The 17,148-nt window shown below is 56.5% G+C and overlaps 7 protein-coding genes across 7 annotated transcripts; 2 read left to right on the forward strand and 5 right to left on the reverse strand.

Annotated features, from left to right (window-relative positions):
• Window positions 1-19: 19 nt before the first annotated feature.
• On the reverse strand, window positions 20-3,607 carry B0T26DRAFT_728413 (uncharacterized protein). Its single transcript, XM_060442894.1, has 3 exons — window positions 2,478-3,607; window positions 1,386-2,348; window positions 20-1,265 (listed from the first exon to the last, which is right to left on the reverse strand). Exons 1-3 carry the CDS (start codon window positions 3,268-3,270, stop codon window positions 385-387), a joined length of 2,637 nt encoding a protein of 878 aa, XP_060291963.1. The 5' UTR covers window positions 3,271-3,607; the 3' UTR covers window positions 20-384.
• Window positions 3,608-4,500: 893 nt separating this feature from the next.
• B0T26DRAFT_863348 (Ima1 N-terminal domain-containing protein) lies at window positions 4,501-6,952 on the reverse strand. Its single transcript, XM_060447774.1, has 3 exons — window positions 6,623-6,952; window positions 5,739-6,560; window positions 4,501-5,676 (listed from the first exon to the last, which is right to left on the reverse strand). Exons 1-3 carry the CDS (start codon window positions 6,749-6,751, stop codon window positions 4,753-4,755), a joined length of 1,875 nt encoding a protein of 624 aa, XP_060291964.1. The 5' UTR covers window positions 6,752-6,952; the 3' UTR covers window positions 4,501-4,752.
• Window positions 6,953-7,747: 795 nt separating this feature from the next.
• On the forward strand, window positions 7,748-8,910 carry B0T26DRAFT_744005 (oligosaccharide biosynthesis protein Alg14 like-domain-containing protein; the record flags this gene model as incomplete). The annotated part of the gene is made up of 3 exons (XM_060444341.1): window positions 7,748-7,898; window positions 7,956-8,092; window positions 8,182-8,910. 3 exons carry the CDS (start codon window positions 7,748-7,750, stop codon window positions 8,908-8,910), a joined length of 1,017 nt encoding a protein of 338 aa, XP_060291965.1.
• A 70-nt stretch (window positions 8,911-8,980) lies between these two features.
• Window positions 8,981-9,353, reverse strand: B0T26DRAFT_478111 (uncharacterized protein). The gene has a single exon (XM_060435244.1). The coding sequence runs from the start codon at window positions 9,252-9,254 to the stop codon at window positions 9,051-9,053; it is 204 nt and encodes a 67-aa protein (XP_060291966.1). The 5' UTR covers window positions 9,255-9,353; the 3' UTR covers window positions 8,981-9,050.
• Window positions 9,354-9,374: 21 nt separating this feature from the next.
• Window positions 9,375-10,589, reverse strand: B0T26DRAFT_728423 (mitochondrial ribosomal protein S25). The gene is made up of 2 exons (XM_060442895.1): window positions 9,966-10,589; window positions 9,375-9,895 (listed from the first exon to the last, which is right to left on the reverse strand). The coding sequence occupies exons 1-2, from the start codon at window positions 10,352-10,354 to the stop codon at window positions 9,526-9,528; spliced, it is 759 nt and encodes a 252-aa protein (XP_060291967.1). The 5' UTR covers window positions 10,355-10,589; the 3' UTR covers window positions 9,375-9,525.
• Window positions 10,590-13,164, forward strand: B0T26DRAFT_728425 (uncharacterized protein). Its single transcript, XM_060442896.1, has one exon. It carries the CDS (start codon window positions 10,920-10,922, stop codon window positions 12,786-12,788), a length of 1,869 nt encoding a protein of 622 aa, XP_060291968.1. The 5' UTR covers window positions 10,590-10,919; the 3' UTR covers window positions 12,789-13,164.
• A 942-nt stretch (window positions 13,165-14,106) lies between these two features.
• Window positions 14,107-15,597, reverse strand: B0T26DRAFT_756317 (uncharacterized protein; the record flags this gene model as incomplete). Its single annotated transcript, XM_060446076.1, has 5 exons — window positions 14,107-14,632; window positions 14,688-14,786; window positions 14,843-14,960; window positions 15,011-15,350; window positions 15,436-15,597. The coding sequence occupies 5 exons, from the start codon at window positions 15,595-15,597 to the stop codon at window positions 14,107-14,109; spliced, it is 1,245 nt and encodes a 414-aa protein (XP_060291969.1).
• Between the last annotated feature and the right edge of the window lie 1,551 nt (window positions 15,598-17,148).

Below are 17,148 nucleotides of genomic sequence, written 5' to 3' on the forward strand. Positions count from 1 at the left end.
TTGCAAGGGTTCTAAATACCTTCCCTACGTTGTTAGAACAAGGATGGTGAGGTATAGACTACGTTAGCGTGCGCTTGTCTGCATATGTATGATATTGCAGACTAGGATCTATTGTCTGATCGCTATGTTCAAGTGTACCCGTATCCAAATCGGGTAATATTTAAGTCCCAACCCAATCAAACAATATGTGATATAATATCGAATAGACATCATTCGTAAACAAAAACCCTCGGCCTAACCTCCCCAAACGCCAGGCGCGAATCGCGCTCTACCTGACTCACAAGACTCCATCCTTTACAGAGAGCCGTGCCACCCCTTCAAAAGTTTGAATGAAAAAGAAAAAGAAAACGTATCCAAGCCAAATATGTTACCCCACTATTCGTGTCATATCCTCACACTTGCACCAATGCCCTTGCCGATATACCAAAGCTCTTCGGTCCATTCGCCGAGGCGCACGTCGACCATGGCACGGGCGTCGAGCTTGAGCTTGCCGCCGAGAGCCTGGCGGAGGCGCTCGTAGCCGACAGAGTCGAGGGACCACTCGACGGGGAGTTTCGGAGTTAGCGAGGAGCCGGGGGGCGCGGCGAAGGGCAGGTCGTATTCGATGCGGCCGATGGGCTCGGTGTGGTTGTACAGGGCCGTGGCGTTGACGCGGTCAATGTACAAGGTGTTGTGCTGGAGGGGGGAAACGAGTGTGAAGGTGGCCGTCGAGGAAAAGACGTGAAATGTGGCGTCGCGGATGAAGTGTGCCTGCTCGTCGTCGTCATCGTCGTCGTCGCCATCGTCGTTGTCTCCGTCTCCGTCCCCGTCATCGCCGCCGCCGCCGCCCCGCGGTAGCTTGATACGCGGCGCCGCCACTGTCACATTCAGCCGTGACAGCGCCTCGCCAAGTAGCGGCTGAGAAGGCATGCTGCCTCTGTGTGTCCGCAGCGTGACGGTCGTGTTGAAGCCAGATATGTACTGCGACAGAAGGTCGCGTCCCTGCTTCACGCCATGCTTCCCGCCCATGGAAGGGTTCCATATTGCAGATACTACGAGGTTCGTGTTGTTGCCGGTCTTGACGTCGAGGTTCTTTGCTATGGCCTCGCCCACCGTAGTGCCGTTGCTGAGAACGTGTATACTGAGCCAAGGAATGTGAGCTGAGTACGGCGACGGATTGGTGACGTTGAGTGTTGCTTCAAGAGTGATGGAGTCCGCCGTGGTGCTGATAATATCGATGTTCCCGACTTTGGGCACAACGGAGCCGATCAGATCTTTCGGAAAGGCTACAAATGACGAGTTAGTTTGACGATCCGAAGGGTGGAGGGCTGGTGACAGCGTCGGGCGGACGGCAATGAAAGCCATCAAACAAGGCGACTGACAGTACTACCAGAATGAAGACGGACGTTTTACTGGGATTTTGCCCTCCGCAGGAACCCCTTTCAACTCCAGCTGACCGAGAATCGTCTGGACCCTGACCTCAACCAGTGCCGAGATGCCCAAAATGACCTCCTCGCCTCCAAAGAGGAGTGCTTGCATGACATCGGTCAGCACGTTTCCGTCTGTCACGTTCAATGGCGCGTCTTTGATAAAAGACTGAATGTGAAGCATTGCCTCGCGGTCTTTTGCCGCTGGGTATTGGGTCGAGTTTGCCTTTTGCCACTGCTCCAAATTGAGCTCGCCCAGCTTTTTGGTACGGTAAAAGACGTCGGCGTCAGCCCGAACATGAGATACGTTCAGGGTGAAGTTCATCTCGGAAGGGAGCGCAGCGAAGACCTGGATCGTCCCTGACACCTTCAAATCCGCATCCGGGTCACCCGGCTCGGCAAAGGGATCCGGCAGCGTAAAGTCCACATCGCTCAAGGAAAAGTTGCGAATCAGATTACCGAAAGACTTTCCCGGAAATGGCACAGGAACTGTGATGCTAGACAGGATGTCTGTAAGCCACTCGGGCGTATCTGTGCTTGGTTGTTCCTGGCCCCGCACAAATACGGTTGCCGGTTCACCGCCGAGATACTTCTTGAAGAAGTTGTCGAGCGGTGAGGAATCCGAATTAGGACAGAGTCGGGTCAGAAGCTTTGGGATCTCCTTGACCAAGCCATGAGCATCGACGACCACGTCTGACTGCGGCCGTACAGCTACAGTGCTGGTCACGGCGGATGCGACGAGGATGAAGGGGTCATTCGCATCGCAACCAGGTATGAGCACTTCAAACCCGAGCTCTGGCACATTGACAGATAGCGGATACTTGTTGAATGCCTGAATGGAGACTTCGGCCGCAATGGCTTTGTCGTCGTGTCCCGGGACGGGTTCCTCTTCGAAGTTGAGTTTTGTTATGTTGTACTCGGGCACTTGGGGCAATTCCTTGGCTACACAGCTCATCAGCAAAAAGGCTCAAAAATCAAGGTACAATGTTCGAGTTATCTGCTGTCAGGCCCCCTAAACGAAGGCCTTCTCGCCAAAGTACAGGGAAGCAAACGAGCGGTAGAGATATTGACCTTCAAAGGTGAAAACCTCGGCGATGGAGTGCGTCCCGAGCGGAATGATGCCGGCCTTCAGTTGGACGTCGGCCTTCCCCAGCAGCTGAAGCGCATCCAGCTTGCCGCCCAGCCATAGATTGGCAATGATCCGAACACTCTCAGCATTGCCTGGGATGAGCTCGGCGACAAAGTCGACTTCCGTGGTCTGACCCTCGACTATGCTGCCCACCAAGGGGGGCACAGAGGCGCTGCCAAGCAAGACGTCTTCGTGCTCGGGGAGATACACATTGATCTTGGTTTCTTGACTCCCCAGATTCCGCACTAGCCACCCCGTAGCTACTCCCACGCGCCTCACATGCTCGTTCCGTACGCGCTGGCTGTCTAGTCGGAACTTGAGCTGGATGCGGGCGCGGACGCCATCGGCCGTGATGGACTCGAGGGAGAGGTTCGTTGGCTCAATAACAGCTGCTTGCTTGGCGTATTCCTCGACGGCAGCCGGGGCGAAGAAGGCAACGACAATGATGGAAAGCGTAATGAGCGACAGAACAATGACAGCAATGACGGACGGCCATCTTATTGATTTCGCCTTGGTTGATTTGGTAGACGAGGCGTGAGAAGCGCGGGAGGTGATGGAGGCGACATCGGCATTGGCGTCGGCGTCAGCAATGTCATCCTGCTCCCCGTCGTAGCGCGGCGTCGTATCCGACCCCGAGAGCAGTGGGGTTGACTCGAGGGACTCGTCGGACGGGGGCGTCGGCGCCTTGGACTTGCCGGCAGCGGCGAGCAGCGGCGACCTTTCGGAATTGGACATGATGGGAAGCTATCAGACGGTCGACGTCGGGTGATGATGACGAATGATGAACGGGGACCGAGGTAGCCCTGGAGCGCAGGCAGCTTCCAGGTTTCCACGAACGATGGATGCACTTGCGCGCCCTCGCTATAACATGGCAGTGCGTGCTAAGCCCAGTACAGAGGAAAGGGAAAAGGAAGGAGAAAGAGAGATGAGGTGGAATACGGTTTGATGGCGTGGGTTAGACTCGGTGGAAGAGCCGCCCTGGCTGGTTCCAAGTTTGGCTGAGGCTGACGTTGAGGTCACCTGGGCTGGAACAACAAGGCGGGCCGCGGGACAGGGCGGCAGGCAGGCGTCCATCCCACTGAATGGCCACCAGGGCCCAGGCGCGGTAGGCCAACTTCCCCGCCACGCCACTGCTAGGTTTCCAGATGGAGATGAGATGTGCACCGTGGAGGGGTGCGCGGTCGTGATTGGCCGTTCAAAGGCGTGCCGCGTGGCGAAACTCTAATTGAACAGTGCCAACTTCAGTTCCTGGGCTCCATTGCTGGGCAAAGAAGCAAACCAGATTTCAGACACAACCCAGTCGCCTAGATACCCCAAATGTGGGACGTGTTCCGCTGAGGTAGGCGCTGGCGAAAGTCGATTTGCAGGCCGGCCCAGTTGAACACGGCCGGCTATTACGAGTAGAATTGAAGCCGAACGCGTACCTCAGTGGGATTCCCCTGCAGGAGCGCATCTTCATGGAGCAGTTCGCCATGTTAGCTGGGTTTTTTGAGTACCGCGAGCAGGTAAAGAAACATAACTACGCCCCTGAAAAGGCCATTGAGTTGTTACTTCCTCTGTACGGCTTCTAGCAGAGCGGCTACAACTGGTAGGATGTAGTGAGGCAGGAAGTGAAGAAACCGAACTTATTACCTGCCAAATTGTACAGTGCCAATATGACAATAGGTAGTTCAAAAATCATGAGACAAGTCGCTTGATTAACGGTGCAGTGCCCACAACCCAGAAGTATACCTACGCAATACGTACTATACAGTCTCGACCAATCTCACTTCCATTACCATGAGCGCCGTTCATGAAATACCTGGAGAAACATCCATCGTCAACACAGTATCTAAGGTAGGTTTCGGTAGGTAACCAGCCCGACAGGCGAGACAGGTTTCGACACCTATTACCCCCTTAGAGGCATGAAAGAGCTGACGAAGCAACTGCATTCCACTTGCGTTGGTTGCCACGGCGAACAGCACAGCGGCCAGAGAATGCGATAAATAAATATAACTATAAAAATAGCAAATGCACGCATTTTATTCCGTACTAGCCAACCGTAACCCAATGCCCAGTCATGCCACGTTGATCGCAATGCCGGAATAGACAGGGCTTGACACTAAGAAATAAACAAAAAAGAAAGTCGCTAGGCACATGATCCCGTCCACCCATCTAGGTACACATGAACCCATCCGTCCAGAAAACAGGACAGGCAGAACCTCTACCCCTTTCTCTCTATTTCCTCTTCTTCTCCGAGCTTCCCGTACCAAGCAGCCCCAGCCACGGCCGGCTGATCCACGAACCACCCTCGCGCTCGGCCTGGGCGCGGCGGTCCTCCTGTTGGCTCGGCGTGAGCGCCAAGCTCTCGCCAAACAGTTCAGAGAGGGAGTTACGCGGGTCGTTCTGAGGCGCGGGAGGGAAGAAGGACGGCTCGGCAAAGGCGACGCGATGCTGTGAAGCGTTCCCGTCATCTTGCTTGTTGTGGAAGGTTGCATCTCTGGCAAGGAGTGTGCGGTCCTTTCCCCTGAAAAGGACGTTCTGCTGCTGCTGCCGCTGCCGCTCCTGCTCCCTAGTGAGAGGGCTTTTACGCAGCAGCGGCTGGTTTGGCGGGTTGTAGACGAGCTGCGCCGGCGTCGTGGGGGCGGGAGGCACGCGGTACCAAAAAGCGCCCTTATGCTCTTCTGTCGGTGCCTCGCCGAACCCTTGAGTCTGCCGCTGGCCATACGTGTTGAAGGCGCGGTACTTGGACTGCGTCGGAGACCAGTCCATCTCCTGCTCGTATTGCGGCGCTGCTGACGGCACGCGGCTGGATGATAAGTTTAGTAGGTCTATTGGCAGCTCCTCAGTTTGCCGCGGAATGTGAGAGAATCCCATCTGGGGTTTCTTTCGCGAAAATGACGGCAAAGACATGTCTTCGTCTAGGGTGACGGGGCTTGGTGGTCTGTTGAAGGAGACCAGTTGGTTTGCTGCAGGGGTATACGATATCTCATCGAGTAATTCCGCCATGCTCTTGGTTTCGTCTTTTTGGGAAGGGCTTGGCGACAGAGGCTCGATGGTGTTATGTTGGAGGCGATCGAATCGCAGAGAGGCTGCCGCAGAAGAGGACTGAAACAGAGGCGCCATGTCAATCCGAATCGAACGCGGCCCAAGTTTGTAAATCTATAAAACCAGGTCAGTAACAAGGCCATACACAGCGTTGGAGAACTTAAACTTGTACATACCAGTAGCGCGAAGCCTGCGCCAAGGACGTGGCCGGCTGTCTGGAGGTAAATGAGCGAGAGGTCTGGCTTCGTGATGCCCGGCACCTTTGGCAACAAAAGCCGAAGGACGATGGCTATGGCTTGGAACGTGTACCACGCAGAGACGCCTTTGATGTGCTTGGAAAAGCCCCGGAATATCTGGACAAATCGTGGGCACCACCACACGCTCATCACGCTAGCAGTCGTACTTAGTGATATGAGCCGGTCCGTTGACGGCAGACGTGCTAGAACGGCGCCGCAGCTCTTGAGCAAAATGACGGGTAGAAAAGCTTGGGGGTCGCCATCTGATTCCTGGAAATGCTGTAGATAGACTTCCTGCAAAATAGAGGCATGCCAAGCAAGCTGGAAAAATAGCCCGCCGAGCCATAGCCACCGGCCCAACCAGTCCAGCCGATTCAACCAGCTCGTCTGTGTCGAGCTACGCCGGATCGTCGTGCTCCTGTCGACCATGCGCCGCAGGACATCTGCCTTTGCAGTATAGGCGGCCTGCTCCATACGCTGTCGTACTCTTGGCTCGCACTCGGCGCATATCTGGGGGTACAGTTTCTCTTGGCGATTGCGGAACTTGTAGAGGTTTTTCTCGCGAGCAGCGTACTCTGGGTCATCTGGGTCTGGGAGGTATTGAGCTAAGGAGGCGCGCAGAAGATGCTGGTTCTTCAGGCATGTCGCACAGAAGACAGCATTGGTAGGACTCGTGGGCGGCGACGGGGCGTGTGACGCCGCATACCTAGCGGGCGTCGCTATCCGCTCAGTCGCCACAGGCGGGTCGGTGATTTCTCCATTCTGAGAGCGGTCAGCTGTCTGCGGTTACTGGAAATAGAGAATAGAGGAGAGGGGGGAATCACCTCATCTAAGTAGTTGGTGGCTTCGCACTTGAGGCATTCGAAGCGGCGGATCTTGCCGTCGAAGGCCGTCGAGGTCCTGAACCCGCAGTAGAAGCATTTTAGGTAGCGGCTCCGATTGAGGAGCGGCATCTTCTTGCTTGCACCCAGGACGGAGAAGCACGAGCACCATTGCAGAGCCACAGAGAATGCGGCACGTCTACAGGCAACGACGTCTCGCAGCTCCGTGTTTCGGGTACTCGTTGACGTCTCTTGCGCTGGTCACTTCGGAGACCGAAAGTTGGGTGGATCCTGTCGGGCGGTCGACTGATTTCAAGAGCCCGACAGCTTCCGTGCCAAAGACGCGCTAACGCGACAGGGGGGCGCCGGACACTTGTGCTCTACACACGATGTCATGCTTTTCAGCCGCCTCACAGGGGGGTTGGAAGCTTAGCGCACAGACCAACTCGCCCTTCTGTGGTGAGCGGCCCGCTGCAGAATTGTCCCTTTTCACGGGTTATAGCGTTAAAATCGATGCACAGTGCGCGTCACCAGCTAAGGTACCGTACCGAATGAGAGGTTCCTTGATGAAGATGGCCAGATTGCTGGCGCTTTATTGCGTACCATAATGATATGATCATATGCAGACCCTCGTTTTGGCTAGTTCATTAGTTATTCACCTCGTCTTCGGCGAATCCAACCCATTCAGCAATCGACCACCTGTCCTTGGCAGTTTGCTCTTATTAATTTAGGGATTTGGAAGCCAGACTGCCTTTCAGAGAGAGGGACTAGGTGCACGCATCATCGCATGCCACAATCATCAAAGCCCAGTCGCCTCTTTCTCTTGACATTGCGTGCTTTCCAAGACACATATCTGTCCGCCCAGGCCTAACATGCTGCCGCCCTCGCCTGTCGCCATCAAAGCACCAGACGGCCGCAGATGACACAGCGTAGGCCGTTTTATTTCCCCATCTTCTTGCGAGCGTGAAAGTCTAACGCCCTATCAGTTAGCCGATCCATTCTTGCAGAACCCGTCCAACTGGGTTGTGGAAGACTGCCAACATAGTTGGCCTATGTTGGCAGATAAAGCTTATATCACAACTCATAACCGATTGCCCTGTCCTGGCATCTGGAATTCCAAATCTCAATATGGCGCGCACACTTAAAGTGCCCGTCAAAGGCGAGCCGCCTGTTCCCCAGATTCACATTACCGATGCCGGCGAAACCGACTCTCATGAACCCCAGCTGGGACACGACATACAACCCCCATCTACCAAGATACACAGAGGTTCCGCTCACAGTAACTCAAGCGAATCACCCGCCGATACCAATGTCAATACGCTTGAGAATTTCGAAGTCTCCGGAGTTGACGACTTCGCTGTGACTCTTTTCTTCTGGTCCTTGTTTGCCTCTGCGACTGCTCTGATTGCCTTCTTCGTCCTGTCTTGGTCCTGGATCACTGCTCTTTTGGCCGTTCTGGTTGGGTTTGTCGTCGTAAGTGCCAGCCTGCTGTTGGGATGAAAAAAAGGGGGAGGATATTTCCCAACACCCGAACCAATTCTGGCAGCTAACATCCATTCCAGTTCCGCCATGTCACCTTAAAGTGGGAGCAGCCCAAGATAGGGAATCACTGGGTTAGTCGTGGTCGTAGCGACAAACCCCAAGGCGGCCCAGCTGTTCCAGACACTAGCCATCTACCGGCCGTGTATTTCCTCTACGTGCTCGGCTCTGGAGGGCACACGACTGAAATGCTCGAGATTATTCGGCAGCAAACCCGGGGGCAGGTCAACCAGCACCGGCGCTACGTCATCAGCTCGGGCGACAGGAGCTCGCAGGACCGGGTCCAGCAGCTAGAGGCGCAGATCAGCGAGGCATTCCCGGACGAGCGCGCGGGGACGCGAGACGCCTTCCTCATTCGGCGGGCGCGCGAGGTGCACCAGTCGGCGCTGACGGCCCCGCTGACGTGCCTCGTGAGCGCGGGGCACGCCATCAACGCGCTGACGCGGGAGCCGAGAGCCCGGGCCGCCACCCGGTACGGGTACCAGTTCAAGTACCCGCACGTGGTGGTGACCAACGGCCCGGCCACGGGCTTCATCGTGTGCGTCGTGGCGCGCCTGCTCAAGATCTTCTACCTGGTGCCACAGAACCGGCTCAAGATGATCTACATCGAGTCCTGGGCCCGCATCAAGACCATGAGCCTCACAGGCCGCCTGTTCCTCCTGACCGGCATCGCCGACTCGGTGGGCGTCCAGCACCAGGCGCTAGCCCGCCTCACGGGGGCCGAGTACGTCGGCCCAATCGCCGCCGGGTAGCGCGTCCAGCCCTCATCGCGATCGAGGAGAATAACCGAGGTATAATATCTCGCACAATACGAAGAAACCCAACATATACGCGTGATGGCCTCCTAGGGTTTTATTTGGTTATGGGACGCGGATGGCTACGTCTGTAATGATCAAAGAACTGGAACGATACGTAAAGCGAAACACGAATTAGGTAACATGGATCCGGCGCTGCGAGGACAGGAATCCGAGACATGCTTTGGGCGGAGAGACTTGGTAGAAGTGTGTGTTTGTTCAGCGGGAGTAAATGGGGCGTTTTTCTGCGGTTCCATTGTCGTATTTTCTCTCCAAAAAGCCTCGAGCAATAATATCCGCATCTAAAGCAAATCTTTATCAGCTCACTCTACCACTTTCAGTTTCTATTTGCGTATTTGATCCCATCTGTTCATTTGCGAACTTAATTAAGGGGTCCAGCGTGGACGGGAAACTAGCGAGAATGTTGGGTTCAACATATTTCTTAGATTTTTACAACATGTAGCTTTGTCTGTTCAAAACACATGTCTATATATACTACATGATTGTTGATGACAAGATAGGAGAGACAAGAGGGATGGCGACGAAAAAACCTCCGCAGAAACAAGTCTCCTACTATTGCGGGATTGCGGGAGCTTCCGACGCCGCCGCCGCCGCCCCCTCGTCGTCCACGTCGACATCGAGCACGTCGGGCGTGCCGATCACCTGCGCGCTGCCCTGCTCCTGTAGGGCCGCCGCCTTCTGGATGTGGCCGTACGCCCACACCCGCCACTCGTCGTACGCCTTGTCCTCGTTGATCATGCTGACCTGTATGGGGCCCTTGCCGAAGTAGGCGCCCACGTACCGCGCCTCCTCGACCGCGATGCGCCGCGTAATGTCCTCTTGCTGCCGCAGCTTGTAGAACTCGTGCCGCGCCGCGTCGTACGCCTCCGCCACGCTCATCCCCGGCGTGTTCTCTAGCAGCCAGAGCTGCCGCTGCACGACGCTGTGGTGCGGGAGAGAGAGAGAGATTAGCTGCTTCGTGCAGGGAAAAAAATGAAGCTGGGACTTCTTACCTCTCGCCGCTCAGGGCCATGCCGGGCTGGCGCAGACCCTTGCTCCAGTCGCGATGCCGACCGTCCTTGCCGTCGTGCTCCAGCAGCAGCTTGGGGCGGGCTAGCTCCCACGGGTGGTCCTTGTAGAACTGGTAGCGCATTTGGTCTTCGGGGTAGACAATCTTGGTCGGGCGGTAGATGTTGTGCGGGCGGCGGGCGTTGGCGTCGGGCGGCGAGTGCTGGATGGAGTGCGGCCGTGTCAGGAGCTCTGTCGGCGGTATCATCTGGACGGCCGAGAACCACGCCGGCGGCTTCCTTGGCCGCTGGCCCGCGGCCCTCTTGACGACATCGGTTTCGAGGAAGTCGCGCACTGTCTCGTAGACCCGCGCGGCCCGGAAATTTCGCCCCATTTTCTTTGCCTTTCCTCTGTGCTGCGAGACTCGACTCGACTCGACTCCCCAAGGCGGTGCTACCTCAGCTCGCGTGGGTCTATGACTCCAATTGAGCAGGTGTGAAGTGTCGCAACTTGTTCAGGATGGGACCATCGAGTCAGTTCTGCCGCTTCGTGCTTGGCCTCGTTCGTCCTTTTGGGCGCTTGTCGTTTCGAGGTCGATAGCTGCTGTTGAAAAGTAGAGCCCTTGTACGGAGCGCAAGGGTCCTGGAAAGCTGCCCAGGGCCCTATAAGCTGCTAGCCAAAAAAATTGACCCGGGCCCTCCCCGAAAGGGACCCACAGTACCCGCGCACAGTGGACGCGCGAACGGAAGCTAGTGGGCGCGATAAGCTCTGATGGGCCAGTCAACTTTTTTTCCCACAGCGTATCGCGGTCCCAGGCCGTGCTTGATCGACGGCCCAGCACCACCTCGCTCGCTCTTGCTCGCCTCGGTCAATTGCATTCTACTCCAACACAAGCCAAGTCTCCTGGGAGCAAGACGAGGCTGGGCTGAGCGGTAGGCAACCATGTTGGACGACGGCCCATGAAAGTCACCAGCCGAATTGACGGGCCGATATGCGGCGCATTCCTCGTCTTGCGTCGGCCATCGTCGACCTGGACGATATCGACGACGACGATACTTCTTTCCGCCGCCCCGTCCACGTCGGCCGTCACCGCCGCCCGCTCCGCCCTCACCCCCGCCGGCAGAGCGCTGCACCCCCGCAGCTATTATGCCACCCACACAGGCAAGCGCCCGTCTGGGGACGACATCAGCTCTGCCCAGTGGTCGCCCTCGTCGCGCCGTCGCCAGCTGACCGCAGACCCCCTCCTCCGCACCGCCGGCCTGCACAACGGCAGCTTTTTTCTTTCCCCCACATCTCGGAGATGTGAGACGCACTCTGCCGCAGCAGCCGCCGTCAAGTCTACGAACACCTCTACGCCCGAACAGACTCCTTCGCCCATACCACGCCCTGCGCTCACCAAGGAAGAGCTCCTTGCCCTTGTCGACCCCCTTGGCGAAGACACTGGCGAGGTTGACGAACACCTCAGCTTCCACCGAGACCCCTATATGCGTCGATACAGCCCCCCTAACGATCCTATCGTTGCTCATGACAAGCATGACTACGAATTCCCCTCCATTGACGACGTGACCTATGCTAGCGAAGTGGAGCAGGCCATATTATCGGATCTCCGTTTCGCCGTGCTCTCCCGCCTCCGGAGCCGTAGCAAGGCTGATCTCGACACTATATATGAGATATACCAGCGCTTGCCCGAGCCTCGCATGCCGTATATCACCGGCCGTCTTCGCCACCAGCTTCTCACTGCGCTCGGCCAGCCTGAAAAGAAAAACTCAAAGTCCATGTTGCGCTATTTTGCCGTCATGGCCGACGTCCAGGAAGCTGGGTTTCCCCTAACGGCTGCCGAGTGGAATGGCGCCGCCTCCTACGCGGCTAGATATGTTGGTGCTACCACCGAGGTCGAGACCGAATCAGCTCTGAAACTATGGCGAGAGATGGAGTTTGACGGGAGTGTCAAGGCCACCAACGTGACATTCAACATCCTCTTTGACGCGGCGTCAAAGTCAGGTAACTTCACCCTAGCCGAGATGATCTATAAGGAGATGGAGGCCCGCGGCCACCACTACAACCGATACCACCACGTCAGCCTGATACACTTCTTCGGTCTTAAACTTGACACCACCGGCATACGGGCCGCCTTCAGGGAGATGGTTAACGCCGGGGAAATCATCGACACGGTAGTCCTCAACGCCGTTCTCTCGGGACTACTCCGGGCCGGCGAAGAAGATGCGGCCGATCGCGTATACGACGGTATGAAGGCCTCTGCTGCTTCAACACTGGGCAAGGGACGCGAGTTACCCGTCCGAACGTATATGAACGACAAGTCTATCACTTCTGCGCTGCAGATGTTCGCCAAGATGGGTCGGCGGTTCCCGCAGATGCAGCCGCGGTTCCAGGACATGGCGCTTATACACCCAAACCTGCAGACGTATCGTATACTGCTAAATTTCTACTGCAAACAGGGCAACCTAGCCAAGGTGGCCCAGTGCGTGGACGAGATGCGCTGGTTTCAGATTCCGGTGCACGGCGCTATCTTCCTGGCACTTTTCAAGGGCTATGCCACCCACGGCGGCGGATTCCGTAGCGCCACCTGGGGCGAGCAGCGCCTCACCAGCGTTTGGGACGCCCTCCTTCGCTGCCTCGACAGCGGCACCCCGGACCTGGAAATCACCACGTGGCTGGCGCTGTGGGCCCTGCGCGCGTTTGCAAGGTGCTCGTCGCGCGAGCGTGTCATGGACGTCTACGACGCCCTCAAGGAGCGCTGGCGTCTCAGCCACGACGACGAGTACTTTATGAGTGACTTTCTGGGCAGGCTCCTCGAGAAGTACTGCTGAAGGAGCGAGTGCTTCGGGACGCTGCAGACGCAGCGGCGGAGAATAAAGGTTGTGAACCTCAGGATTTCCGTGGTTCGTGTTTGCGTGTATTTCATGTTGTACAAAAAATAATGAGGAAAAAAGCATCTGAAGCGCTACATCAGATTTGGGATCACAATGGGATGGTAGAGACAGAGCTTGGGTAGGCAGGAGTTATCAAGGTCCTCGCACAATACAAGAGAAGCGGGAGATGCATGCTTGTGGATATATACAAGGAGCGAGACGGTTTTGCGGTTCGAGGGCCATATATGTACATACTAAGGGGGAGCCTCGGTGCAATGGTTGGTCGACGTCAGTATGGAACCACAGTAGCAATGGACAAAGCAGTTCAAAGCAAACTCGCATACTCTGCTTATTTTCCTTAGATATAAGATAATAGGGAGGCCCTGCCAGCCTCGTTACTTTAGAACTCAAAGGTATTGGTCAGAGCGGTTATCGCGTATATCATCTTGTCCCTGTATCTCATGCCTCAACGTCTAAAAGGAAACTTCTAGAGAGAGATAAAAAAAGAAGCCACCAGCTCCTGCCCCAATTCCATGTGTGTCCGGTCCCCAAGTTTTGCTAGATACCGTATTTCCCACAAGAGCCAACAGGCCCAGCGCAGCCCATCCCGTCCGTTCACGCCGCAGCTCGCCTGGCCGCTTACCGCCGTCTAAGGCGAAATAAGAAAAGAAAAAAAGTCCGCCCGACACCCCGCCAGGTAATGATAGTACTGTACACACCGCACATCGTGGGGAGGGGGTATCTCCCTCATCTATTCCGTTCCGTACGTAGCGTATTGTTTCCCAGAATTAGGTACTGCCCCGAGAGAGACAGATCAAAAACGCCGCCGCCGCCGCCGCCCAACACCGTTCGTCCGTTCGTCCGTTCGTCCGTTCGTCCGTTCGTTCTTTCGTTGACACAGACAAGGAGAGCCGCCCAGTGAAAGTAGTAGTAAACCGGGTCTGCTCCCTACATCCCATCCTAGTTTCTGGATCCTTCTCCCTAGCGCCGTAAATTGGGGGTTTTCCCCCCTTGCGTTTCCCCCATATCCCTAACATGAGAAAACATAAAGGCTTGCTTGTTATATAATGTGGTGATGGTGGAAGTGGTGGGAGGATGTGTATAAGTAGGCCGTAGAGACGGATGTATAACGAACGCATGGTTATGAGTTCTTCGCAATGCAATGCGGTAAAAAAAAGCCAGAAAAATGCACGTCTTTCCCATGATGATTGCTGACACGCAACGGGGCAGACGAAAAAAAAAAAAAAAAAAGTAGGAAAGATGTCTGACACCAGTATCACCGCCCCGGCGGGCCGTTACGGAGCATGGCCTCCCAGTCCTGCTCGATGCCGCTCGCGTCGCTAACGCGGTCGGCGCTGGCGACGCCTGACCGGGCAGCAGCTGTGGGTGGACGTTGCGGGCCGGGGCCGGCGGGCACGTGGTCGGGGTTGGGCTCCTCAAAGACCTCAACGCTGACCGTCTTGATGATGCCGCGCGGCCAGGCCTCGACGTCGAGCTCGTCGATGCTGCCACGGCGGCCGTCGCCGAGGTCGTACTCGTCGTCGCTGCTGGCCCCCTTGTCGAGCCGCGGGCCCTCGATGATCAGGTGCGTCGTGCGCTTGAGGTCGATGATGGACGAGCGCTTCGAGCCGGTGCCGCGCGACGCCGTGCGGTACGAGCTGGCCCGCGAGAGGGACCGTGTGCTCCCGGCGCGGCTGGGGTCGTTGCTGCTGCTGCTCCCGGGGAGGTGGCGTGCGTGCGCGGAGAAGAGCGGTCCGAGAGTTAGGACGTTGGCGGCCATGAGGCCGAGGTTTTGCTCGAGGCTGGGATTGGGTCAGTTTTGCCGTTGCCGTGCGGTCTTGAGGGAGGAGGACTTACTTAGCCATTAGGCTGGCGATAAAGTTGTGGGACGTGTAAACGGTCACGCCGCTGAGCTGAGCGCTCTCGGCGGTCTTGACAGTGGCGAAAATGCCAGACCTTTGGCAAATGTTAGTCGATGCACGGTGGTTTTGCTTCGCTCGCGAGGCACTCACATGAGGCTGAGAGTGAAGGATACGTAGAACGGCCACTTCATGTCGCCGTCGATCCTGAGATCCCGCACAATAAGGACGGGGAACAGGGCGAGGAAGAACCAAGTAAAGACGGAAAATGCTGTGCTTGTTAGTGAATACGTCTCCAAGACAAAAGCGAGGGCGGCATACCTCCTTGGAAGAACCCAAAGTTGAGTTGCACGCTGGGGTTCCAGCATTCGCCGAGCGCAGACGGGTTCCACAGCTTCTCCAGCGGACGGCACTGGAGGTTGACCGTCAGGGAGAAGCTGAGGTTGACGGCGGCGAGGAGAAAGATGAGGACGCCCAGCAATATCCTCCACTGGCGGGCCTTTCCGAGGAGACTGATGAAGAGCAGGCAGATAGAGATCTTGCTTAACGTGACGCTCATGAGGTACCACGGCTGCCCCAGGACATCGAACTCGACGGCGCGCGCTCCATCCTGTGTGGTACCTTCGATTATGCCGAATATCGTCCCTATCAATGCCACCACCTGTTTACGTCCCGAAAGCTATCGTCAGAAAACGTCTCCTCTCCCGTTTGGAAGACAGCCCAAGGCAAAACAGGAGACAACATACCGTGGCAGCGGCGCTCACGTAATCGTCATAGCCGATGTGCTTGTTGATGCCCGAGCGGACGCAGAAACGGACAAACGTGGTGGAGAAGGCGAAGCTGGACGTGGCCAGGGAGAAGGAGAGAAGGACCGGCCCTCCAGAGAGATCGGTTGCGGGGGCGGCCATGGTGATGGACTCGGAGTCGAAGTCGAAGTCGAAGTCGAAGTCGAAGTTAGGAAATCGACGCCAGGCTCCAGGTCATGATACCGGGTTGAGGACGAAGAGAAAATACTATAAGACAGGGACTTGGTGTCGAGAAGGCTCGTCGAGGAGTTTTGAGGATCCGAGCAGTGAGAAACTGACGTACGCGCGAGGATCGAAGGCTGTTGATGGCCCCAGAAAGAAGCTCGCGGCTAATAAAGGAGGGTGATTGTGTGCGTGCGTGTGCGTGTGTGTGTGGTAGCCAGTTTGGGGGCAGATCAAGAGGGTCCGAAACCAGCGGAAGCGTTCTTACCAGAAAGCCAGGGTCTCTGGTTCCGGGGGCGGGCAGAGAGTGAAGTGAGTGTGGACTGAGACGGAAGTGAATGTGGACTGAGCTAGACCCCGGACCCAAGAGACGGAAGCGAGCTGCGCGAGCGGGAAGTGAATGAAAGCACGCACGCAGAGAGCGTGGGGGAAAGGGAGGGGGGGCGGCCAGAGGCTCGGCACGATCGATCGATTATGCGAGGGAAGCGACTCGGTTCATATCAAACATCATATAGCATATGCAAAGGAAGGGCAGCCGCCGCGAAGCATACTCGCAGGACAGGAGAGAACAATAATAGATTGGGCCCAAACAAGGTGGGAAGGAATGGGGAACGAACTCAGGTGTCTACCTGACCTCACCTCACCTTATTTTCTTTACCTAGGTATCTACCTCCCTTAGTCGCCCGGGGCGGCTTCTAGACTGCCTGGATTAGGTTCAATCCACAAAGCCTCGCCCTCAAAGCATGTCATCTGCCCGTCCACTAGCTAGTCTGTCAGCGAGGTAGGTAGTCTGTCTCGTGAGCAGTACAACCTATGTCAAAATAAGAGACAGCACACGAACAGGCTAAAAACCAAGGAGATGGACGCAACAGCGAGCGATGGCGATCATGGACCTTCATCGCCAGTGCAGTACACACACAGGCGAGGTGCCAGAGACGCTCGTCTACCGGTCGACCATGGGCAGAAGTGCCGTGTAAATGCGCAGGTCATTCATGCACCCACCCACCAGCACCACCTGTGCAGTACATACTGTACATAGGCCTTTGCCGGCCCAGCAAAGCCAAGCCGAAGGAGAAAAAAACAAATCACGACGGCGTCTGGGACCGCCACGCTCCCATTGGGGGCAGCCGTAGGGTAGTAGGGGTCTTTGAAACGGGGGCCTCCACAAGCTGATCGGCCAGCGTGCGGGTGTTTGCAAGGCGGTCCGCAAATAGGAGGCGGCGAGGCGGGATGATTGGAGGACGGTCGTCCGTCACCTCTGTTCGACAGATCGAGGTCGATTGGCTGGCAGACAGCCGCACTCGCTGTCGCCGAATGGAACGGCTCCACGCGCTGGGCTGATTGATGATTGAGGGGCAACAACCTACCTAAAGATTTAAAAAAGTTAAAATGAGAGGAGTGCCCCGACGCCGACTCTGCGTTCAAAGTTCAGTCACGGCCTGGCCTCGGCTGCAGAATGGAACTTCTAGAAGGCTGGCCGTAGGCAACAGT

The sequence above is a fragment of the Lasiosphaeria miniovina genome (assembly GCF_030549165.1).
Source record: "Lasiosphaeria miniovina strain SMH2392-1A chromosome Unknown B0T26scaffold_7, whole genome shotgun sequence".
Lineage (NCBI taxonomy): Eukaryota > Fungi > Ascomycota > Sordariomycetes > Sordariales > Lasiosphaeriaceae > Lasiosphaeria > Lasiosphaeria miniovina.